Source organism: Opisthorchis viverrini, assembly GCF_000715545.1.
Source record: "Opisthorchis viverrini unplaced genomic scaffold opera_v5_172, whole genome shotgun sequence".
Classification (NCBI taxonomy): Eukaryota; Metazoa; Platyhelminthes; class Trematoda; order Opisthorchiida; family Opisthorchiidae; genus Opisthorchis; species Opisthorchis viverrini.
This window is the reverse complement of record NW_008751831.1, coordinates 200,318-227,039: the sequence shown is the minus strand read 5'-3', so window position 1 is coordinate 227,039 and position 26,722 is coordinate 200,318. Positions and strand designations below refer to the sequence as shown.

Here is a 26,722-nt window from a genome sequence, read left to right as displayed (position 1 = left end):
GGGTAAACTGTGCTTTTGTAGCATTGTGTGATTTCCTCTAGCATTCTTAGGTTTCACTTATCCTTCACAGGTTAACTGCTTCTAGGTCTCACTTCTTGTTTCATTTTGACTCCGAAAGTATATATTCCGTATAAACCAAAAGTTACTAATTCATTATGCTGTTGCAAAATTTATACGTTGGTGAACACCAGCATGCATGAAGTACTGGGCGAGTAGTTTGATCAGGGGCCTCTCTAAATTTATTTGAGTAAACCGTTATTGGCAAATAAATTCGAAAGCAGGGAATGCCAGCTTATTAAAGCTAACCTTGTCTACTTCGTAGAAATGGGATTTTACAGAAGAATTCACCGGTCCCTCCATGGGCAGTGGACTTGATATCTCACTTGACCATTGCCAAACAATGGTGGGAGGTGGGTGCCCTCTTAGTATACATTTAAGTGTTAACGACTGGTTCACAAGGGCAACTTGTCTCGTGGCAGACTTGTAAATAATCCTTGGCTTCAGCGTCTCGGTCCTCCAAATTTGTTCATCCGGTTGAAAATTTTGAAGGAATTGAACGTGCATGTCAGGTCCTGTCCAGATCGTTCGGAGTATGGGACTGCTTACTGAACACATATATGTTGAATTGTCTCGACTGACAGACGGTAGACTGGTTAGATAAAGGTTGCCTGCAATTGGATGGTCAAGTGATAAGGAGTACGTATGAACGTGGTGGCAAATCTTGGAGAGTAATATTGTGACTATTTTAGAAGAAAATATCTTAAACAATAATTTCCATAAATTGGTGCGGACAAATTAGTGCATAACGGGCATACTCAGGGGATAATTCATATCTGAAAACCATTCACATTTACGACCTTTACACATGGAACACCGTAAAAATCATGTGGCCAACCGACCAGCAACTTTATGTCTGCAATGACGACTAATTTTAGCATTCATTCCGTTGTAGGTTTCTGAATTAAACATGTTTCATCTATACATGAGTCCTCGGGTGAGATAGATAAAAGTCAGTCATCGTCGTAAAGCTGCTACGATAAACCTCATATCCTCCTGTGTGAAACCACGGGCGCTTGCGTTAAATTCGCCGTCTGCACTATTGCTTGAAAATGTATTGAGTGACCGCATAAAGGTACACTGGAACGCCTAAATAACTGCTTTTCTCAAAGCGCTGACTTCATTAGGTTTGGTTATGCAACTAAACCTACGAGATTCACTTACTAAAATACACGTATGAGGTTCCTTGTCACGAACGCTTTGTTGTAAAGTATGTTCAGCTATGTTGAATTACCGCAATTCCTTATTTCATACAGCCAAAGATTAAATACATCTGGCCTTCCATTCAGTCACCATACGTGTCGGAAATTCTTGCCTCACCAGATAGTCTCAGCACAACAGATATGAACAGAGTTTCTGCATGGTGATGCGAGAATAATCAGGTTACATGGAATGGATACACGCAGAGTGGTAAGACAAAAGGAACGTTTTTCTTTTGTAATTCTTGTGTTCTGTGATAATTGGCAGAATGTCTGCATCTACATGGTATGATGACAGTATGTGATGGATTAAACTAGCAATGAACTATGTGTTCAGCTAAGCACATCTGCAGGTTGCTTGCTGTTTATGCGTAAATCGGAATCGTCACCTAGAATTACTATTGTACGTATGTGTATATTGCTAGTATTATTAGAAAACCATCTGGTCACCTTGTTCTGGTGTGTTTGCTTATACGCTGCAAGAGCACTGGTGGTTATTTGTTTGTCGAACATCCTTCCAGTTGCCTGAGGATCATCACGTTATGTCTCGCACAGTTTAGCAACTTCAGTTAAGCACATTCGTTCATGATTTTTTGTTCTCGAATGTTACTGGAATATTTAATTCACATTCTCGAAAAACATCTAGGTTTGAAGTTTTGGTTTACTTATATTCTATATGGTTTAAGCGATGACAGCGGAATCAAAATTATCAAAATTTTGGTATCGTATTGCCCAAAATTTGTAACTTCTCTGAAGAAGGCCATATCAAACGTGCCGTGGTGTTGCTTGTTTGGTAAAGGGATACGAAATTCCACGAGCACTACAGAAAATTGGAAAAGTTGTAGTGCAATAAAGATGCTTCAGTCATATCAGTTAATGTACCATAAAGCACCGTAGACAGTGTGTATACAGAATTATGTCATTTGATAATGTATTGTCAACGACGAGAGCACAATTGGATTCCTAAACTGCATTTTTCGTGCCAGTCAAACAAACTCGACGGATGAAGTGTAGCTGTGAGGATCAAGGGGTTCAAGTGTATATCGATGTGATAAAGACAGATGTAAACTAGCGACTGTTTGCTCCGGAAATAATTACCCGACTAGACCAGGAAACTTGAAAAACCTGGGGTGAGTAGCCAGTTAAGTAAACTAAAGAATCTGAATTATCTATAGAGGAAAATGTCGGTGGCTCAGGTAATTATCTATAAAATGTCGGTGGCTCAGGTAGCGTAGATGGTTGTTGGCTTGTTCGCTGAGCTGGGCAGTCTGACTGCAAACGTTTCATCTCATCACGAGGTGACATCACCAGTGCGTTATTGGGGAGCATAGTTGTGCGTAGCGGTGGGTTGGCGGTTGTGAGTTGAGTAATGATACTCGTGTGTTAATATACAAGCTGGTAGCCGGGGATGACCTTCGACCACGATCGGTGATGAAACGTTTGCAATCAAATTGCCCTGCTCAGAGAACAAGCCAACGAACCATCCGAATTATAGAGGTATTCACATTAGCTCCCAGCCGGGTCATAGTTTCAGGTTGATAATATCAGGTTGTTAGCTGCTGAATATGACATCGATGAGAATCTTGTTATATAAGCGTCCATTGTCTGTTCCTCGCTGAAAGCAGTAAAGTTGGATAAAAAATGCCACATCTCCTTCCTCCTATTCATAACTCATCATGAAAGTTGGTTGAGAGAAAAACTTAAAGTTCACTTGCTTTTCTGCTGTTGCGTCTCGGTGTCTCATCTCAATGACTTATTTCAAACTGAAAGAGAAAACGTTCTAAGTTGGCTTAAATATAAGGATGTATCTTCAGCACACCAAGAGATAATGTTCCTCAAGTTTTGTATGTTAATAACATTGGATGCTGGCGGTTTTTTTTGCCAAGATCGAAATAATAGGTACAAAATCTCATAATGCTGTGAGTTCGAATTGTCAACAACTTATTTGGTGGAGAAAATCATGCATACATTTTTAAAAAAACACGCTTATAACAAACGGGGTCCGGTCGCTACTGGATAATTTCCGGCGTCAGCCCGACGATTTTGTACACTGTACCTCATACTGGGTACCGTTTTATCTAGCAAAAATTGGATAAGGAGAGTCCAAGTGAGCAATGTTGTCCATTCTCCACTTAAAATAAAGTTACCTTTACAACACTTCCTCACTGTAACATAGCTGAACGCCGAAATGTCGCTCCATCATTTTCCACCACGATTATGCGACACATTTGAATAAGACTCGGGTATTACTTTTCTTTGACAAGTAATAAAAGTTACCTTTGCCGATAGCCTTCCGTCCAAGAAAACATCCTCATTTTCACACTCTGTTGTTCAAGTTACCTTCAAAGTCAAATATCAGTATGGGCAGATGAACGAACGCATAGTTAACTAAAGCTGGATTTCACTCTACTATGGACTTTGTTTTTCTTCTGTAATTCTTGGTTCATTTTGCGGAGAGCTCAGGCCATTTGCCTAAACTGAGTTAAGGCTGAATACGGTGTATATCGTTGGATCGTGTAAAATGAACGGAGAAGATGGAGTACAATGTAACCGCAATTCGAATAAAGTATTGGAAACAACTGGGCTGAGGGACTAACTTCATGCACTAGTTCACCAAAAAGCGTGCAACACATCATAAAATACATAAAAAATACAGGCTCTCAACAAGGTTTGATGCCCGTTATAGATTAGGCCTACGGGCTGTAAGCAAAATCGTTCTGTAAACATGTCTTACTAGGTGGTTCAGGCGTTAGTTTTGGGTCTGGGGAACAAGCAAATGAATATGGCTGTATTCCGCTGATGAGAAATGGACGAGAAAACTCACCATTAAAGTGACTGCATATCACTAATGAATTTTCAATTCGTATATAAGGTAAAATTAACTAAATTTTGTAAAGAAGTTTTGGCATGCCTATTATTACTCAATAATGACCCGAACATAAGATGAATCTAACTGACCTGATGAAGGCAGTGGATTAAGTGAATTCAAAATCCAGTAACATGAGGATATTTTACACAGTTGTTTTCAGCGACCAAAAGACATCTTTCTAATGTCGAATGACAAATCCGAACAGTACATCATCTGAAAATTTCCTAAAAGATCTCTACTGTTGGCGATTGGCTGACATCACAATAATATGTTTTTGCATCTAGGCCTGGATTTTATGCATCTGGAAGACAGCACCTAAATTAGAACTTCAAACCATTCTTCTGGTCTCACAACAGTTTTCGGCAATTTAGCTGGTTGAGAATCAGCCAGAATAGCGAGTTCTTATGTGTTTTTTGGGCAAAGTTGAACTTTTGAGACTGAAACCCAGCGTAACAAATTTTAAGGTTTAAGAAACTCACGGAATAACTGATGAACTTACCGGAGCTAAGTGCATAATAGTTAATCTTCCTAAGTGCTTTAGATAGCGCTTTCGGAACTGAACAGTTTTTGTGGTGTTGCACAATTTTTTGCGCTTATTTAATACAAAATCAAGCTTAAAACACGACGGTCCAGAAATAGATTTCGGAAAAATGTGAAAGCTGAAAACTATTTTGAATCGGAGAAACAAAACAAACTTGACAACAATCTGCGGTCTTAGTCCGTGCAGAACCGGCGCTGGTGACGAATGAATGGACACCAGGAGTAAAGAGCTCACAGTCGATAATAATATCTGCTCAAATCCTCAAGGATGCATGTTCAACATCCGAATTTTTGGCAGATTTCTGGATTTCGACTAGTAAATTTTTAATCATTCTCGTTGCTACCTTATGTGATTCAAGATAGGGCTTGTTGTTACGTCCTAGGAGACATGTTATCATAGTTTTTACTGCGGACGTGGAAAAAGCAATGGATAAGAAATAATGTGGATGTAACTGTGCAGTGTGAATAATAAGTGCTATATGTTCCATGTATGCGAAACTTGCCGTCTTCGCACATGATAGTATGTCCCATCGACTCCTTCGTTTACATTGCGTTTGACCACCAAACACGGACGTGCCTAGAAATGCCAAATTTGTGTTTATTCCTGGAGCCCATTAATGCGCAGGAATGAATTCTACAATGGTAATGGTCGTAATCTATTCTTTTACTTCAAATTCGCGTAAACCAGCAGACAGGCTAAAATGAACTTCCGCTGTCAGTATAGGATGGGATTTTGGACATTCGATTAATTCTTGTGTTCTGTGATAATTGGCAGAATGTCTGCATCTACATGGTATGATGACAGTATGTGATGGATTAAACTAGCAATGAACTATGTGTTCAGCTAAGCACATCTGCAGGTTGCTTGCTGTTTATGCGTAAATCGGAATCGTCACCTAGAATTACTATTGTACGTATGTGTATATTGCTAGTATTATTAGAAAACCATCTGGTCACCTTGTTCTGGTGTGTTTGCTTATACGCTGCAAGAGCACTGGTGGTTATTTGTTTGTCGAACATCCTTCCAGTTGCCTGAGGATCATCACGTTATGTCTCGCACAGTTTAGCAACTTCAGTTAAGCACATTCGTTCATGATTTTTTGTTCTCGAATGTTACTGGAATATTTAATTCACATTCTCGAAAAACATCTAGGTTTGAAGTTTTGGTTTACTTATATTCTATATGGTTTAAGCGATGACAGCGGAATCAAAATTATCAAAATTTTGGTATCGTATTGCCCAAAATTTGTAACTTCTCTGAAGAAGGCCATATCAAACGTGCCGTGGTGTTGCTTGTTTGGTAAAGGGATACGAAATTCCACGAGCACTACAGAAAATTGGAAAAGTTGTAGTGCAATAAAGATGCTTCAGTCATATCAGTTAATGTACCATAAAGCACCGTAGACAGTGTGTATACAGAATTATGTCATTTGATAATGTATTGTCAACGACGAGAGCACAATTGGATTCCTAAACTGCATTTTTCGTGCCAGTCAAACAAACTCGACGGATGAAGTGTAGCTGTGAGGATCAAGGGGTTCAAGTGTATATCGATGTGATAAAGACAGATGTAAACTAGCGACTGTTTGCTCCGGAAATAATTACCCGACTAGACCAGGAAACTTGAAAAACCTGGGGTGAGTAGCCAGTTAAGTAAACTAAAGAATCTGAATTATCTATAGAGGAAAATGTCGGTGGCTCAGGTAGCGTAGATGGTTGTTGGCTTGTTCGCTGAGCTGGGCAGTCTGACTGCAAACGTTTCATCACCAATCGAGGTGACATCACCAGTGCGTTATTGGGGAGCATAGTTGTGCGTAGCGGTGGGTTGGCGGTTGTGAGTTGAGTAATGATACTCGTGTGTTAATATACAAGCTGGTAGCCGGGGATGACCTTCGACCACGATCGGTGATGAAACGTTTGCAATCAAATTGCCCTGCTCAGAGAACAAGCCAACGAACCATCCGAATTATAGAGGTATTCACATTAGCTCCCAGCCGGGTCATAGTTTCAGGTTGATAATATCAGGTTGTTAGCTGCTGAATATGACATCGATGAGAATCTTGTTATATAAGCGTCCATTGTCTGTTCCTCGCTGAAAGCAGTAAAGTTGGATAAAAAATGCCACATCTCCTTCCTCCTATTCATAACTCATCATGAAAGTTGGTTGAGAGAAAAACTTAAAGTTCACTTGCTTTTCTGCTGTCGCGTCTCGGTGTCTCATCTCAATGACTTATTTCAAACTGAAAGAGAAAACGTTCTAAGTTGGCTTAAATATAAGGATGTATCTTCAGCACACCAAGAGATAATGTTCCTCAAGTTTTGTATGTTAATAACATTGGATGCTGGCGGTTTTTTTTGCCAAGATCGAAATAATAGGTACAAAATCTCATAATGCTGTGAGTTCGAATTGTCAACAACTTATTTGGTGGAGAAAATCATGCATACATTTTTAAAAAAACACGCTTATAACAAACGGGGTCCGGTCGCTACTGGATAATTTCCGGCGTCAGCCCGACGATTTTGTACACTGTACCTCATACTGGGTACCGTTTTATCTAGCAAAAATTGGATAAGGAGAGTCCAAGTGAGCAATGTTGTCCATTCTCCACTTAAAATAAAGTTACCTTTACAACACTTCCTCACTGTAACATAGCTGAACGCCGAAATGTCGCTCCATCATTTTCCACCACGATTATGCGACACATTTGAATAAGACTCGGGTATTACTTTTCTTTGACAAGTAATAAAAGTTACCTTTGCCGATAGCCTTCCGTCCAAGAAAACATCCTCATTTTCACACTCTGTTGTTCAAGTTACCTTCAAAGTCAAATATCAGTATGGGCAGATGAACGAACGCATAGTTAACTAAAGCTGGATTTCACTCTACTATGGACTTTGTTTTTCTTCTGTAATTCTTGGTTCATTTTGCGGAGAGCTCAGGCCATTTGCCTAAACTGAGTTAAGGCTGAATACGGTGTATATCGTTGGATCGTGTAAAATGAACGGAGAAGATGGAGTACAATGTAACCGCAATTCGAATAAAGTATTGGAAACAACTGGGCTGAGGGACTAACTTCATGCACTAGTTCACCAAAAAGCGTGCAACACATCACAAAATACATAAAAAATACAGGCTCTCAACAAGGTTTGATGCCCGTTATAGATTAGGCCTACGGGCTGTAAGCAAAATCGTTCTGTAAACATGTCTTACTAGGTGGTTCAGGCGTTAGTTTTGGGTCTGGGGAACAAGCAAATGAATATGGCTGTATTCCGCTGATGAGAAATGGACGAGAAAACTCACCATTAAAGTGACTGCATATCACTAATGAATTTTCAATTCGTATATAAGGTAAAATTAACTAAATTTTGTAAAGAAGTTTTGGCATGCCTATTATTACTCAATAATGACCCGAACATAAGATGAATCTAACTGACCTGATGAAGGCAGTGGATTAAGTGAATTCAAAATCCAGTAACATGAGGATATTTTACACAGTTGTTTTCAGCGACCAAAAGACATCTTTCTAATGTCGAATGACAAATCCGAACAGTACATCATCTGAAAATTTCCTAAAAGATCTCTACTGTTGGCGATTGGCTGACATCACAATAATATGTTTTTGCATCTAGGCCTGGATTTTATGCATCTGGAAGACAGCACCTAAATTAGAACTTCAAACCATTCTTCTGGTCTCACAACAGTTTTCGGCAATTTAGCTGGTTGAGAATCAGCCAGAATAGCGAGTTCTTATGTGTTTTTTGGGCAAAGTTGAACTTTTGAGACTGAAACCCAGCGTAACAAATTTTAAGGTTTAAGAAACTCACGGAATAACTGATGAACTTACCGGAGCTAAGTGCATAATAGTTAATCTTCCTAAGTGCTTTAGATAGCGCTTTCGGAACTGAACAGTTTTTGTGGTGTTGCACAATTTTTTGCGCTTATTTAATACAAAATCAAGCTTAAAACACGACGGTCCAGAAATAGATTTCGGAAAAATGTGAAAGCTGAAAACTATTTTGAATCGGAGAAACAAAACAAACTTGACAACAATCTGCGGTCTTAGTCCGTGCAGAACCGGCGCTGGTGACGAATGAATGGACACCAGGAGTAAAGAGCTCACAGTCGATAATAATATCTGCTCAAATCCTCAAGGATGCATGTTCAACATCCGAATTTTTGGCAGATTTCTGGATTTCGACTAGTAAATTTTTAATCATTCTCGTTGCTACCTTATGTGATTCAAGATAGGGCTTGTTGTTACGTCCTAGGAGACATGTTATCATAGTTTTTACTGCGGACGTGGAAAAAGCAATGGATAAGAAATAATGTGGATGTAACTGTGCAGTGTGAATAATAAGTGCTATATGTTCCATGTATGCGAAACTTGCCGTCTTCGCACATGATAGTATGTCCCATCGACTCCTTCGTTTACATTGCGTTTGACCACCAAACACGGACGTGCCTAGAAATGCCAAATTTGTGTTTATTCCTGGAGCCCATTAATGCGCAGGAATGAATTCTACAATGGTAATGGTCGTAATCTATTCTTTTACTTCAAATTCGCGTAAACCAGCAGACAGGCTAAAATGAACTTCCGCTGTCAGTATAGGATGGGATTTTGGACATTCGATGCTTACTGAATGATGTTTATTTTCCCACTACAAAATAATATGTTCAAGCCGTATACATCCCGTACTCCTAGGAGTGCGTGATCTGGCAAATGGTTTCGCCACAAATGCAGCTTTGTACCGATTTTGTTGAATTATCTCATCACATGTGTCCGCTCAAAGATAAAGAACACTCTAACGGGTAGAATGAAGCTTCACATGATGATGTACTGTGATTATTTGATCCTGTGATGTCTTGAACCTACTAAATGGCTTCGTAAATAGCACACAATTGAGTGAGTAACGACAAATTTTAAAAAGGTATGTGGTGCCACCTAAGTGAAGACAGCAGTGGTACATTTTACCAGACGTCAAATTTGTCGTATGAGCTTTCCATCATGAAAATGCAAATTACAAGTTGTGTAAATCAGCATAATTTGTGCGCAAAAGCTGGAACGAAAAAATACATACCATCATCGTCGGTAGCTGCTGCGTGAGATTCTCTTAGAAAGTTAAACAATCCATCTTCTGTTCGTAACATCCAACGTACTATTCCTTTAGGAATACTGGGAGTGACTGTACAGTTGAGCCTTGCAGTCTCACCTGGTCTGAGAATGATCGTTTTCTCATCCATGTTAGGAAAGCGACCAAATTCTGCAAAGTAACATGTGCAAAATCTGTATTACCTCTTTCCCTGCAATACGATACCACCGAATTAATTACAGAGGGAGTCTGAAAGAGCTAACATAAAGAGCGTTTTTAAACATAGACAAGACCTAACTGAATATTTCTTACCATATGATTCCAATCTCTCTTAGTTCGGAGTTCCACAATGATCTGCTCTCTCCTTCGGTCCTGTGTATCAAATGCTGCACATTTCTGGGGTGGTTTCTGGACGTGACAAACATATTCGTATATGGTTGGCCGCTCGTCTGTCACTCTACGATACACATATACATGTGCCGGTTGTCGTCGGAGCTTACCAGATGCACAACGCAGGTTCCCATTAGAAGCATCAGCAGCAGAAAATTTGCTTTCACTGAACACTTTCAAAAACTAGAATTATTAGCCCCAGCAAGATAGGACATAATGATTACCCAGGTGATTGGTTTGTAAGAAAGAATAAACGATAATAAATTTCATAAGAAAAGTGACCTCTCTTCTAGTTTACAATTCGTAATAGATATTTTCGATCCTCCAAACCATGCAGTGATGAATGACCAATTACTGCCTTTGCCAGTAATGTTGCATGTGAAGCAACCGCAGCTGGAGGACGTGGCGGACGATTTGAATGTAACGAATCTAGGTTTCTGTATTACTAGTCGATTCATATTTCCATTCGCTAGGTTGTAAAATTTATTTCAGTTGTTCGTTATAGTGTGAGCTGCTAATAAATCATTTTGTCGTCACTCAGGTTGCTATATCTAAGCGCCTTATAATTTGCTTGTTCTTGATCATGTAGCAGACGGTGATTGAAGGCCAGTACTAAGAAGTATTGAATGGTTTCACTGAGTTGAAGACAAAGATGATGCATGATGGAACCAAGTGCCTCAGAATTGTCAGAAACTATACTAAAAACTTACAAATTCTCCCCCACTTAGTGTACCGGATGGTTTTTATTATTCACTTTCACGGAAACATACATGTACGAGCAAGGTTTTTTTAACAAGGGTAGCCCAATCATGCAACAAATTTGGCTACATAAGAACCACCTAAAGAGCTGCAAAGTGTCCATCCAAAACTCCACGACTTTTTCTTCAATAAAACTCTTGAATTCTCTACACAACTAGATAATAACTTGGACTGTTATCATACTGTTTGAACTGCCAAATAATTTTGTGATCCAACTGATTTGTTGATATGTTTATCCGGTTAGAAATCCCATTTTGTCCACTAATGTGTCTAGGGGTGCCCAAGTTGAATAGTAGAGGTCCTGGCTAAATAACTGCAGCTGAATCCGTCCATAGTGCTTTAATTCTAGTACTTCCGCGCATATCCGTAGCCAAATCCCTTTTTGTAAGTCATTGCACTTCCTAACACTTTACCATCATAAAAACGAATTTTTCTCACTTTTCGATGTTGACTCAGCTTTCTTTAAGCCCCAAATTCCTTTGCATTCGCGGAATATTCTCGACCTATGGGTGTTGGTCATAGAATAGCTGGCAAATACTGTGCTGATGTGATCGGTTTCATGAAAAGTGGTGTTACTCATATACGAAATCTTATACTAGGCTGGTGAATTCTCTCACTCACCGAGAAAATGGATCTCTGGTCTAAAGAAAACAGGGTTACCACGAAGCACAATTTTCGTCAGTGCCAGCTTTTGAGTGGAGAATAAGACGAATTTATTAGAGATGCTTTAGCTGAATTGGGATTCTTTAAATTCAGTGTCTCACGAGGACTATTTTGCTTTTCAAGGTTAATGGCATATGATAATTTGACTTGGTGGCATGATAAATCCTGTATTCATTAACTTATTCCGTTTGTGGACTTAGTGATCAGCGCACGCCTCGATCCGTTATGGCCTACATACCAGCCATTCACCATGTCAAAAAGGTGGCACTGGTAGTTTGCATGTGGGTATCTGTCACTGCACCTAGCTGCCCATCCGCTTTCGTATTCCGTGTGTTGCGCGTGCTCTGATTAGACGTGTTGTGACACCAGCGTGATCGTATCGTTGATCGCAAAAACGCGAATGGTCGCGGAACTGCGGTATGAACCTACCGAGCCGAAAGTCCACTCTAGTAGGTACATCTCATGCTGTGTTGTGATGGTCAGTGATATAATTGCACACTTCTTGATGCCAGTATATATATATATATATACTTGTGTGTAAACGGTACCGTAGACTTTTGAAACCGTTTCTTGCTTTCAGAAGAGCTTGGTAAACAATCGGTAGTTTTCATTTGAGTAACGTTTCGCTCTTGACACAAAAGCATCATCAAACCAAGTGAGTAGGTCACCGAAGTGACCAGGTTATAAGACAGACGGGGAACCAATCAGTGAGTTCCCTTCAGATTGTCACACTAGATCAGTGTTGAGTGTCAATTACCGGCTCTTATCGGTTAGTGTGATTTTCAAAACCCTGCTTTGGGTGGATTGGGGAGTTTCAAATTGAATCTGATCGGGTTTGGTTCGTTAATCTTTTAATTCAGGGTTCTTCAGTTGATGGTTCACCTCGGTTGCCACTGGTAGATTTTCCTTGGTTTTTGTGGGGTTGTGAGTTCTCCGACAATTTAGTTTGAGGGAGGTTGAGGTCAAGTGGAATTCAGATGATGACTACTCTTCATCCTGATGACAGCTCACACCAACACATGTCAGCTCGAGTGATCTAAAACTGTTTTCCACACGCCTGTCAGTATCACACATTCTATTCTAGGATGCTTGGCAAATTATACCGCCTGGGCTATCAGTCTCTGTGATTTAGACTGTAGTCCTCACCTCAAAACCTCAACCTTTTCAAAATCTATTTTGTCCCGTGTCCAGCAAGGTCTATGTAGGACAGACGGCCAAGGAAGTACACACCAGAATCGGACAGCGTAGTAGAAGTATAGACAGGCCACCGAGAAACGCAGGTGAATATCAAGCGTTAGTGAAAGACTCGGCAATTGCGGAACATGTACTCGACAACCACATTAACCGTTAAGAGCCGTTCCTTGACACTCAACACTGGTCTAGTGTGATAATCTGATTGGTTCCCCGTGGGTCTTATAACCTGGTCAATTGGGTGACCTACTCACTCGGCCTGATGAATTTTTTGTGTCAAAAACGATACGCTACCCGAATGAAAACTACCGATTGTTTATCAAGCTCTTCTGAAACGATAACTTCACAATTGGTTCCAAACTTTTTTCCATTTCTTCCGTCATCGTCAAGCCTATACAGTAATCAAGGTTCCATATCGAGAGCCTTAACACCGCTCTTTACTTCCCATCAAAGATTGGTAGGTAGAGAACATGTAGAGCTGATCGCCGAGTGTTCACTGACGAAGCCACAAGTGTCACACCATTGCCGGAGGCTGTTGAACTCCATGTTATGCCAATTTTACGTTTAGACACCAACTACTCCCAGAAAATCACCGGTATATTTTGAAGCAAACCGATTGCCTCATATCCCTTCTGCCATGAAGCACGTATCAAGACACCTGGACCTTTAGGCTTCTATCTACACCTCCCATTCACACTGACACTACGGAAATAACTGACGGCTGGCTACCGGAATGTCTGCCTAAGACAATTTTACTCATGGGGTTGGATAATTCACTTGTGGGACTATAGCACATGGTTACATTCAAACACTTTCTGGGTTGTCTGGTAGTCATATTACCTCCAAAGCTCTCATCAGAACTAGTTGCTTTCAACTAGCTTTGTATGTTGTGTGGATTAACGGAGTTCCTGAAATGTACCATTTCCCGTAACTTAAGATGCTGAAGTTCACTGCACCAGAACAACTAACGTAGCTCAAAATTACTTGGTCTGTGAAGCAACTCTGCAATATTATACATTGTGACGGTGTAAGATGGAAAAGTATATTTCATTACGACAATATTTTCAGTCGACGTTATCCCTTTTCGTACGGTCACACGTGTAACCAAGAGCTTAATCAAACTAGCGAAATTCTCTCCACAACCTGATGGGCGTAGCTACCTCTTAGAACGAACTATCCACTCTTTGTTCCAGTCACTCACATTCAAATTTTTCTCGTTTGTCTACCTCGTTTTACGATGTACATGTTATCACGTGCTCACTTGCATGACGGACATCGCTTGTCCCATTGAAAACCTTTGATGAACAAACGCCAACACCTCTAATATAAAGCGTCCCTATTTCCTGATGAATCATGTCAGATCAGATCCGTCTAGTCTCCTGAATGTGGGAGTTCCGGATTCTTGATTCAAACTGGAGCTTTATTTGTAGCAGCTTAGTCAGTTTCACTGTTTTGTACGATAGTTTTGTCAAGCCATCAGAAAATTGGAACTTTAATTTTTCATTCGTGTGCTGTCTTGCTTACCACGAGTGGTAAATAGTAGTTCAATTAACAATAAAATCCAAGAAATCATAACGAGAAACTTCACGCCGGCTTTTTGTGAAACATGTAAGCCAGGTTCAAAGGGGTATATAGCTTGGTGTGTGTATGTTTCCAACATCAAGTCCCATTTCTACTTCAGTCAAGGTGTGGTGAACATTGGGAAGATGTTGGGAAATGAAACTTGATCGTGCCTTAGAAAAGTTGCTCACAGAACTCGCTTGTTTTCGATTGTGTCGAGGACTCACAATTATAGGTCTCTGCAGAACAGAACGCGGTCACGGATATTTTGATTTCTGTAAATTGGTCATGTATCAGACTGTCAAGACATGAATAAATAAAGTCGTCGTACTTGCAAACTCCACTGTGACGGGATCTGATATAATGCTGCCGTATTGATTCCATGCCTTACAGTGATACGTAGCGGGACGAAAGCGTTCAGTCGGGCCGGGTCCAAAGTACCAAAGTCCGGAGTAGCAATTATTGGAATACGCAGAATAATCTGGTTTCCGATTCCGCGCACTGATGTTCATTCCTTCATGGTAGGGCTGCACCCAGTCAATTTTTTGGTCATTTAAAAACCATTCATAGCTGAATGTGAGGAAAACAGTGATCAGTTACGACGAGTCATATATTATATATATAACGTATATGCATGAGTACATTTGTTTCACACTCGTGGGGATATCACCCTCATAAACGACGCGTGTAATGGATAATCATAAATATCTTGTATTTCAAATAAGAAATGTGTACATTCTTCTGTTACAGTGTTTTTAGTCTGAAAGGTTAAAGTGGAACATAACAACCTACGGTGTGTCCATGCAGAGAGTAATTCGCTAATGAAAACTAAAAGATCCTGACATGAAGCAATTATTAATATCATTTTGAATACTAAATTAAAGGTTGTCAGTAACCAACCAGCGACCAGATTTCATTTGACTCAAAATTAAAGTCGACGTATATCGTGCGGAAACCCAGTTCTATTTGTGGTGCTGTTGTAACACGGGCGAACGAAGCATAAACACAGGCATTGGAATTGAAGTTTTCCTTATTTTGCTATAAGTCTGAGATTATCCTCGTCAGGCATCCCCAGTTATTGATGCTGCTGGTGAGCCGTATTTAGAAGTAATGAAAAAAACTTTTGGTAGACTCAAGGAGAAGCTCAAAAACAGTGAAAGAGATTTTCCGCTCGCTTCATTAACTAACCATTTGTACCCACCATGCCTTATGTGTCATGGAGTTTTGTAGATACGCTTACCCCACAGTAATCAGAAATGAAGTCAAATATTGCGCCAACTCAGAAAAATTCATCCGCATTGCGTTCTTCCATTGGGCGGCTCCCTTCCGCGCGTTTTCACAAATTCGCTAATACCAAGCAAGACATACAACAAAGCATAAAGGTTCCACGTACATGACTGGTAATATGAGCGTTCTGGTGAGGACGTATACTGTAAGGAAAGTACCGTACATTAATATCCTCAGACGAAAAACCCGGGCATTTTGGGTGCTTATGTACAATCTTGTCTGTCGGATTTTGATTGATTTTAACAACAATGATGTCTCCGAAGTACTCAAATTTGTTTTTGTTTCACACAAGATTTCAGCTTACATGACATAGTGTATTTTGTTGATCGTATGGCTATTTATTCCTTTTAGTCCTCACAACTTGAAGCCAATATGTTCGGCGCAGTAATAAATATATGGTATAACTAAAACAAACGCGCAAATGACAAGAACGGCATCCGGTTTAGTTGGAGGTGACGTGACTTTGTGTCAAAAATTCAAACTGGTTTGTTGTTTGAACGAAAGTGCGGATTATAAATAAGGATTTTCTAAAACATGAATGATTAAAAGATATCTACATTAGTGGCTCGAAAGAATAACGTCCTGCAGCTCTTGTTCTCATTAGTGGATTAACACAACCATGTGCTTGCAGTCAGTTTCAGATTAGTTATTTTCGAAGCTCTCTATGATCGTTTCAGAGAAATTAGTCAGCAAGACACCCAAGTCATAGCTCTCGTGTAGTTGCTCCAGCTGGTTTAGCTAGATTCAATGAGCGTTCAAATTTATTGAAAACGCAATCAGATATTCACGGGCGAGATGTAAACATGACTAACACGATCCAAGCAGTAACTGATTTTGTGGTTTTCTATGAAGCTCACAATCTGGATGAACAGCTGGAGAGCTAAAGGTTTTTCGATTGCTCAAGCAACCCGCCACAGGGTAATGGGTTTGAGTTTGCTGAGATTCCTACTGTTGATAATCCCCAAAAATGAGACGAGGGCATATTGCTCTAACATAAACTGACATTACAAGCAGTATAAAATTTTGAAAAACTTCCATACTGCTTTACATCACCAACAATAAAGAGAAGCTAGCTCTAAAGACAGAATGCCGTTAAAAGTTCATCATGCGTTTGAGAAAAGAACTATGAGTGTCAACACTTACTCCAAGAAGAACACACAAAAAATGAATGGCAATGTTTGCAGTGCGTTTACACACAAACTTGTTTACTTCTGGACTAAAAGCGTCATTTCACAATAATGTACATTTCACTCTGGATGCGTCCAGTCACCCACCCTGCCAAAGTGTCTGAGGCGATTTATGTGATGCAAAATAGGTGACATTAGCTGCTGAGCAGTATGAAAGCGAGCATTTTAGTATGAATGCATCCTTGTAGAACTTAGAACGAATATGAGCAGGCAATTTTAGTACTTGCGTAATGTTAATTGCCATAGATGTCGGGAAGGGACGCAGTGATTTCCAGCAGAATTGCGCTTCTGAACGTGTCTTCAGCGTCCAACAAACTTTATTGTGTACGTTTGTCGAAATCACATGAACAAATGTCATGTGTCAAAATGGAAGTAACCAACATTCTACGAGCTAGTCTGCTTAACCAAGGTCATGTTTCGTTACGTGAGCCCTCTAAAGTATCGCACCTACGATCAATGCAGTTCAAACATTAGTTAGCAGATTTTGCCAATCTAAGGGAATTTAGGAAACTTTTTGAATTTTTTGGAAGGTGCACTTCTGAACTTCTGGACAAAAACCTGCAGAGTTTTTCTCGGTTTATCCGCATGGACGAACTCTCCAATAAACATTAATGATGGTTGGCATATACGAGTTAAGGAAGAACAGCTCTGGCTTCGGCACAACTATGTTATGCATATCTTTGTAGGCTGATACTTTATATCTTGGCTTAAACAGAGAGTGCCTTGCTGAGCAGTAATACACTGGTGAAAATATCGAGCCCTTTCCAAATTGCTATAATAATCACACGATGGTAGATTCGACTGTTTAGTCACTCTAAATTCGACTAGTGTCCACAGGATGACCTGATGCACATGGCATTTTTAGTCAAGCTAACAACTCTGTCACCTCTACTCTCAGTCTGAACCCCCGAATGAAAGTTTTCATGTTTTTTTAGATCAACTAAAGCTGCTGCCAAAATCAGTCACTATTGAAAAAACTCGCAGATTTTGTTCTGCAAAGACAAGATTCATAAAATTGTTGCACTTGAGGGTGATGGGTGTCCGTGTCAAGGTGCAGTAGATGTTGCCACACCCAAATCACTCCAGTATTGTTACTCCTTTTTTTTCTCTACTGGAATTTAACGCGTGAAATACTGAGCAGCAGTTCTGTTTGGCAAATTTTAATATTACTAATTTGTTATTAGCTTGGCTGGCATAAATCTTTTCAGGTTTAGTGCTCTTTGTTTTGTTGGGTGGAAATCACTCAACGGGAAGGAAGGTAACTGAAATCAGAACAGAAAAATGAGATAATCAGACAATCGACTTATCAAGAACCTAAATATTTCGCATTCTGGGGCTCTTCAGTGGAGTGCTGATTTCACTTCGAACGGTGACGAGAATTCGGAAGGAAGTTGCTATGCCTGGCGAACAGATCAATGACAACCTGTCGAATAAACAATGAACACACCCAAGCTACAAATATTCCAGTGCATTTTCATAACCACACTACTTCATGCATTACTTTCATCACCCACTTTAGCTGTATTCTCATATTTACTCAGAACAGTTTAGTGAATAAATGTCCTTTGCTTTTCGTCGTAGCTTGTAACCGATAGTATAACTTGTGATTGGCTCACATAGTATTCCAGGTAGACATATCCACCTTATTTTGATGAGCGTCATCATGAAAATTTACGTATCATGCCACAAAACCTGGGCGCCTTTTGAATTATAATGTTTAAGGATTCTAACATAATCATCGTTAGGGATGGTGATTTCCCATCCTTCTATTTCATGAGCTCTGCTCTTGCCACAAAGTTACTTTTTTCATGATGGTCCCTCACCTGGCCATTATGGACCAAGACTGAGTGATTAGTACAACTTCCCTTTTTGGTCACCATCTCGTGTAAGTCTCCTCCGTAACGAATGCATTTTCACAGTGAATAGCCTAATCGTTTGCCTTCGGGTAAAATTATCAAGACTTCGGATGCTTATAGTATATTTAAGCGATAAAGCGATGGAGCTTCCAGTGCTCAGGATTCACAGCAGTGATTGGGGTAAATACGCAGAACTTAAGGCAGGCTACACAGGCATCCTGGATCAGAGTTCAACACAAAGTGTTTCCCTCAGTAGACTTATGCTGCTACAGATGTTCTCTTTTAGGCTTCTAGAAAACCTTCGAAGGCAGCGACGTCTTGGTCCCTTGGTAACCCTCGGTGTTCTGTTTTGCAGCAATAAATTTTGGAATGTTGCGTGCGTTCCTGTTCATTTTGTCCACCTGAAATAGCTCAGACCTGATTGCGTAAATTTCGAAAAGCAGCGGCAGACGAAAAAGACGAACCTAACGCTATCGTATATTCAAAAAGTTAACTTTTCCAATGAGTTCACTGGATACCATCAGTCAAAAGAGGAAAAAAACTTCCTAGCCTACTAACCTTATGCCTAGAATGAACAATTGTTTTTCTCGTGTGTGGTGCGACTATCCTATTCTTCTTCGCATTTACGACCATAATTTTCGTATGAATCAGACACATTAGTTTGTCTCATTTGTGATGCGCCAAATCAGAGATTGTCCAGTGCTAATTAGCTCACGAGCGTCTACGAAAGTTTTGTACCAAGCAGCAATCTACGTGGTTCTTCTACGTCAAGGAACACAAGAAAATAAGCTGCCATGTCTAGCCGAACGCTTCATTAGCGATGGATTCGATGACGAAAATTTCATCCACATACACACCTTCCGTGCGAGATTTGGTCCTCTTTCTTCAGCCTTTCTTTGCCCACAGCATTAAGAACCCAGCAAAATCAGTATGAAAGGGATTTTTTATGTATGTGGATATATACATTCTCCGTAAGAGATTGATGTTAGTAATGAATGTTTTAAATATTATTTTTGAATCCCGTTCAAGCGCTTTACGCAAGTGGGGTGGGAGTTAAATCAAAATGAAGACTTGGGGCATTTCCGTTCTTTCATCTTTGCTACCATTACTTGGAACAACATATGTACAGAAAACGGATAAATCAAATGTGAACGTCGCTATATAGACCAGCCCAATGAATTAAGATTGAAGTAGAACCTCATTTTTCTAAATTCGCCTACCCGTTGGTTTCCCGTGAAACATCTCTTGTTTTAACTCAATCCCGTTTAGTGCTACGATATCCATAAGCGTTGAATAAGGTCAGATGCAATAAGTTACGGATTGATTCCTTTATGAATATTTCCTGGAACAGAAGCAGAACAGCTGGAAAACCTCCATGTGGGCTAGGATAGTGTGCAAACCCAAGGACTTCACAGATTCCCAGGTTACATATATATCACTTATTAAGCGATGTTCTTATTGTAGTTTTAAACGGAACGAATTTAAGTAACCTTACACTGTGAATCACTCTACGTTTAATTAACCTGGTTTCCTATTTTTATGGGCTGCCTACGGTCATAAACGATATGTACGCAAAGTTTCGTTTGTTGTTTATCTCATGCACTACTGGATGTTACCCAGTAGTAGAGGATGCCCAAAAATAAGGGCGCAAAATATTGTACAGTATAGGGACTTGTCTCAAACTGCGGAGTAGCACCAAAAACACCTTCTTTTGATACATACTAAAGAGATTTTAGCAAAACTATTACATGAACACATCTCACAGATTTAAGCGACTGGTTTTCGTAGATTAAGTCAAACAGTACGATTTTATTCAAGCCCGCAGAAAAGCCACATATTTGGTATGTAGGATTAAAAAGCAGTGTGAGGAAACAAGAGCGCACTCCATTTATTTTGGGATTTTAGAGGAAGCATTACTACAAAACGTTTTTATCGTTACCCTATGACCTGTAGAGTGACGCATTACAAGAAACATTCTACGCTCATCTACAAAGACACAGTTTAACAGAGTCGCACCTATCTATCTCCATTATGTATAAATACGGATAAGTATGGACTTTCATTGCTGCTTACACAATAGAAGAAACAAAAACATGCTGATTCCTGAGCAGTGAGAAGTTTTTTCCTCATTCTATTTCTCACGTTTATACTACTACTATGGTAATTGACTCCACTTTTATTTCACGTGAGTCGTGTAAGGCTGTACGTCGTTGCCTGAAGCATACCATGAGAAACTACAGATGCCGCAGTTTTCCAGATATAGCATAGCTTTTTGTTGACCCATAGCAGTTTGGGCGAAATTTCATCCAAGACATTTTGAACTTTCATTGCAACCCATTGCACATTTAGTCAAAAAAGTGAATCAAGACACAAAGCTCTTCCTCATAGACAGTTGCACCTGATACACTACTTAGTGAATATCATCAGCTTCTACGGACGTCAGTTTACATTTATCTTTGACTTCTCAGCAGTATTTACAACATATGCGAACCTTAATTCCTTTAAGCAACCTTATAGGAATCGCACGAAACGTGCTGAACATACTGTATCACGTAGAGAATGTTATCAATGTGCGGAAATGTGGTGCACGGTTAAATGAGAAGTGAAAATTTATTTTGATCCGACTCGCATTTGGCTATATGTCACTTTATCAAAACTGTTTGTCTCCGACCTGATTGTCCAACTTTGTGTGTTTGCACGGTCAAACTGCTAGCAGTAAAAAAAAGCATAAGTCGACAATCACATCCGCCCCAGTGAACTACTATAAATCACTACTCAGTAAGAACTGGCAAGTTAAGCGTCAAAAATGCTCCTGGGAGCGGCGATTGCCCACTTCCAAAATATCTGCTTTATGTTGTAATAATTTCTAAGGAGGAATGAACTAGAAACCAACCGAGGACGAATAAAAACAGAATTGTGTGTGGTGAATGAGGCATTTGGAAACTGGCAGAGAGTGGATAGTAATAAATCACGTAATATTGCGACATTTCACCAACTATATCGATTCAAGCGGCTGAATATACCCGTGGTCGTCATGAGAACGAAGAAGGTAGCGAAAAATGCTTGCTTTTTGTGGTTGTTCCTCTTGGCTTATACATCACAAACTTATATGGTAGCACAAATATTGTGGAACTGGTTGAGATCGGAGCTACATACACTTTAGAGAAATGGAAGTTAAAGGAAGGCAGCGGGTGGATGATGGGAGGTCATTGTGTCACGGAATCAATGTCAGGCAGACTTTTGGGATCGGATCCAAGCACTAATTTCATACCAAAGCAGCGCTTACGTCTACCATTTTCAAACTTAAATCACTATATATTTTTCTTCTTCGATCAGGCTTATCACTTAGTGCTGCAGGATATTCCACTCGGTCGAGAAATTGGCAAAACCTTTATTGAATGATTTCGTCCGGTCAGTCTGGTCAACTATTGCGGAGAAGTTCAAAAGTGCTACCTAAATGACGCACGTGTGCTTGATGTATGCCCGGGTTTGCCTAACAAAGTGATTAGGTAAACCAATTGGAGGAGCATCCGCTTCACGCTCACTGTATTTCTTGTTATCCTCGCTTAGTTCAGCAAACACGCCAGTGCACTATATATCTGCTAGAAATGCGCCTAAATCCTACGTCGTTTGTACGTTGCAGGTGAATGATTGGATTTCGAGAGAAAAAAATCTGTACGTTGACAAAAACATCATAATCTGGTTGCTTTTACCAATATAGAGCGGCATCATTATTGAAATTATATATGTCAAAGTCTCTCAGGACTTCCCTGTAACCTGTGAGAACTATAAACTGAGAAAACTGTAAAATTAATATGATAAGCGTGTTCTCAAATCGTCATAGTCAGCCAAAAAATGAAACAACAGTAAGAATTTCAGGGAATAATGGAAGTACAATGACCACAACAGTTGCATTTAAATAAGTGAGGCTGGTCTACTTCCCGTGATAATTTGTAAAGCAGCCAACTTCATACACACCAAGAAAGAAAAGAAGAAATAGAAAGCGTTCAACTGCAGCACTTTTTCGGTGCCTAGCTGCCATGCCACACGAAGGAATCTTGAGGGCTGGGATACTGCCAGGCTGCCCAAATCTAGACAGGGGAAGTCGAGAGGCGAAAGTCGGATTCGAACCACGAACCTTCTGGTCAGTAAATTCGCGCTCTAACCACTTGGGCCATCTCGCCCAAGTCTGCAGTGTGTACTTGCAGACGTGTTTAACACGGCAAACCATCGAATCCAGAGTACTATTAGAATTGGTCTCAATAAAAGCAAACTGGCAAGTGAGCCAAATATGTGGCAGTAGTCATCTTGATGCAGGTTGGATTTGTTCACAAAACGTCAAAATTTGAATGTTTAACTTGATAAATACCACGGGCGTTGTAACCACGATCAAACAGTGAACAGAACGATCCAATGCATTTGGTAATCTGACTTGGGAAGCAAAGTAGTGAATCTAAATATCTGTGTATGCGCCACAGATAACAAAAAATGAAGGGGTATGAGCAGTGTGGGAGGATGCATGCACGGTCCTACTCATAACGATTCCACCGAGAACAGAAAGATCTTCCGGATGCACAACATGCTTTATCAGAGACAATGAAAATCTTCACATTTTAGCATTAATCATATAGAGTGGACAACAGATACCAAGCCAGATGTTGAGTTAGGCCGTTAGTTGATCACAGGATATAATAGGCTCAGGTTCGGTAGTCAACAGATGCAATCACGTCGTTTGGATCAAATGAATACCCATACAAAAAATATCGTACGTATCTCTCATGACTGCTGCCTCAGTAATTTAGCTTCTTATTGCAAACACAAGTGTTTAAATGCAATGTCGAAATGTAACGGACTTAGCGACTGTTATCATATAATATTTCCAAATCGCTAATAAAAATACAGCGACAGTAAAAACTTAAGTGTGTAGATAAAGGGGAGACAAGACGTAGGCGACAAAAGAGAAGTTTCCTGCAACAATAAATAACAAGGCTTTCAGAACGGACTCTAATTTCGAGAACTAGGTAGAAAAACATAAACGTAGAGGATTGACAAGTAACCCGTTTACCCTCAGTGTCACTGGAATAAAAGAACGCAAGACTTTCACAGATTTGTAACATTATTATCTCACACACCTTTACAACAGCAGGGAATGAAGCTGTTCCAAATATATTGCCCCACCCCGGCTTCACCGCATAAGTCTACATATTTGTGTGAAACCAACCTTATGATGCCCTGATGCCCCACCTGCCTAGTAGTCACAATCCGAAATCACCGAGGGCGCTTCAAGCTCCTCGACTCTCGCACTACAATTGGAGTAAAATAGTGTCTTGATTTAGGGCTGCTTGGAACGTATAAGCAGGGCACTCGGTTGTGTGCTCTCAGATATTTCAACTCTTCCAATTGGGCCGCTGCTGAATTATCCCTATAAAGTGATTATGCTTCACGATTTACGTCTAACTTCAATGTGATTTAGATAGAACCAGAGGAGCAGTGCTTTAGATATCGGGGTGGTTGACGTGCATGACGCGTTTCAGTGGACATCTCATCGCAAATCGTCTGCGTAAGCAATAGTTTCTTCCATGTTTACCATGCTGGTGAATGAGTCTGTTGAGCAGGTTTATTCCAACTCGACATAATGTCGTAAAATCCTAAGAACTTGATCAAATTCAGGCGTACCTTCAGACAAGTTTACTACAATCTCACATCTAGTGTACATTCTGACAGATTATTATTCTTTTATTAACTGTCCTAAAAATTTGCAGGTCACGGGCTTAGTAAAACGTATAGGTAAGTGCTTGGAAATCCTTCAACTCGATAATGTTACTGATTTACACCATGATGTAGTAAGCCACTCCATACCACATAAATATACCATGAATAAAATTTTTAAATACTCCTGAGTACAGAGGTATATCTTCAGAACTATTCCTGGAAATACATTCTGCAATTAAAATAATGGGTTTTCCTGTTGTATTATACTAAAATTCCCCGCCGGTCGTAAGTGACTTAAAAACTCTCACAGATCCATCCTGGTGGAAAATTCTAAGATTTTCTTAAAGCGTTGGTTTTCGTGAAAGAAAATTTTGTGCCTAAAAAACCTGTTTATGCTGTATTGCCAAATACACTTAAAAAAGTTGTTAGTGAATATAACTTTAGTTTGGCGTTCGATAATACTGCCAGAACGACTGGATTGACAAGCATCTTCATTTTCGCGATTTCTCGAGTCAAAGAACTTATGGATTCACGGATTGCACACAGATGAAGTAAACGTAACATAAACCGCTCGATTTTATCGCATAATTTTAGTTCATCTCCCTAAGAAGCTTAAAAATACTTTTCAAGCAGTTTGTAAAAGTAGAATGGCATGAAGCGGTAGAGCAAGCCACGTTTAGGTTTTTGCTGAATGTGAAATATTTAGGGTCCATTCTATTGCACCAGACCATCGAATAAGACGGGGAAGCTTCATGTAAATACCCCCTGAAAAATCAACACATGCGACAGGGATTTTTGGCCTGAAGTTAAAAGTGCGTCAACAACCAACGTCCAGCATTTTTACGTGTGTACCCAACAATGTTGCACAATACGATACAAGCAACATACAACGACATTACGGACCTAAACTACTGCCAATACATCCGTTTCTCTTTGCCAAACTATTCCGTCCCCCGAATATAGGTGTCATGATGTCCTCCAAGAAAACAAACCATGAAACCCCATATTAGGTAAGGTACGGTCACTTTATGAAAGCGCTTGTGCATCCCTAGACAATGTAAAATGATTGGAAATTAATGTTTTCCGCAAAGTTCCAACAAGTAAAGGGTAGTTGAACTGAAAACTTGGAGAGTTTACGTTAAAGAACGGAGAATATTAGGGAAAAATAGGAATATTGGGAATTTCTTGGTAACATTGGAGTTAACTTGGGTCATAAAAATGCATTTTGAAAAATCTAGTAGGAACCGGTTTTTCTTGTTGCAATGCTGCTACGCTCTTTACAGGAAGAACTGGCGCATATTGGGACACATAACACAACAAATGTATACTCAGTGGATTATTTAAACTCCCGGCAAACTGAACGTTCTTAGCCTAGACTAGTGTCACTGCTCCCAACATTACATTTTTCTAATGACTCCAATCTTTTGAAAAGGTCAGGAAGAGTGGATTTTTCTGCTATGAATTACATACAGAGTCAACTGTAGTGTCAGCCTCTTTGCGAGGTACAACTATCACTACAGGCCCTATCAGCAAACGGCGATGTCAGCGCACATTATCTATCTCCTATTATAAACTCTACCATCATGTCACACGATATTGTGGAGTGAGACAATAATGCTGCCTTAGAGGTGACATTCCGTAGTCGACACTCTGGCGTCACGCTAAAATGCCTTTCTACTCAGATCGAACAGCTTTGACCGGTGACTATTTAAGGCCTCCTGTTAAGTGCTTTTTAAGACTCATTTTGTTATTTTAGTTGACTATTTTTCTCCGTGTGCACAGACCGAACAGGATGAAAGATTCAGCTGCCGCAGGGTTCTTCATGTGAAAATCAATGCAGGACATCCGCCGGCTTTCATATTCACATCTCCGAGTCTTTACCAGCAACTCTCCTCTTCTCCTTGGCTAGCGGATACAGAGAAAGAAATAGTATACTAGGACGGAGTGAATATTAGTGACGAAGAAGTAGGTATCCGGGATACCAACGAATCTTTGTAGGTTCTGTACCTCTCCGCGTTTTGTCCCTCCAATATCTTTACAACTGAAGGAAGACATTGTAAATGTCACACTTCGTGGGTTAGTGAATTTTCCATGGGTAAAACGTAACGGTTTTGGTGATGGTCAGCATATGTCGAGAAATCCAGTAAAGTAATCAGCCTAGAGCCACCCCAAGCTCCTTTATTGCGCCACAAGACAATTATTGTCCGAACATTAAATCATCGGCATAGAGTTGTTAGTCGGTTTTTACGGTAGGTTCCCCATAAAAATTCCTACTATGGTCTAGGGCAGCCTACATTATTTTTCATTCACAAATATGAACTACAAAGAAGATTTCACGCACGAAACGGTTCACCCATTCTG

The 26,722-nt window shown here is 40.0% G+C and overlaps 2 protein-coding genes across 2 annotated transcripts in view; one reads left to right on the top strand and one right to left on the bottom strand.

Moving 5' to 3' along the window:
* The window catches only part of T265_14313 (hypothetical protein), a gene marked incomplete at both ends in the record, with an annotated part of 49,085 nt that extends 48,417 nt beyond the window's left edge, over window positions 1–668 (bottom strand). The window contains one exon of the mRNA XM_009173091.1: window positions 307–668. Within this exon, the coding sequence (XP_009171355.1) occupies window positions 307–615 (309 nt within the window). The remainder of the gene's footprint in view (window positions 1–306) is intronic.
* The window catches only part of T265_07524 (hypothetical protein), a gene marked incomplete at both ends in the record, with an annotated part of 160,071 nt that overhangs the window by 102,838 nt on the left and 30,511 nt on the right, over window positions 1–26,722 (top strand). The window contains one exon of the mRNA XM_009173069.1: window positions 26,118–26,290. Coding sequence (XP_009171333.1) covers window positions 26,118–26,290 — 173 coding nt within the window. The remainder of the gene's footprint in view (window positions 1–26,117; window positions 26,291–26,722) is intronic.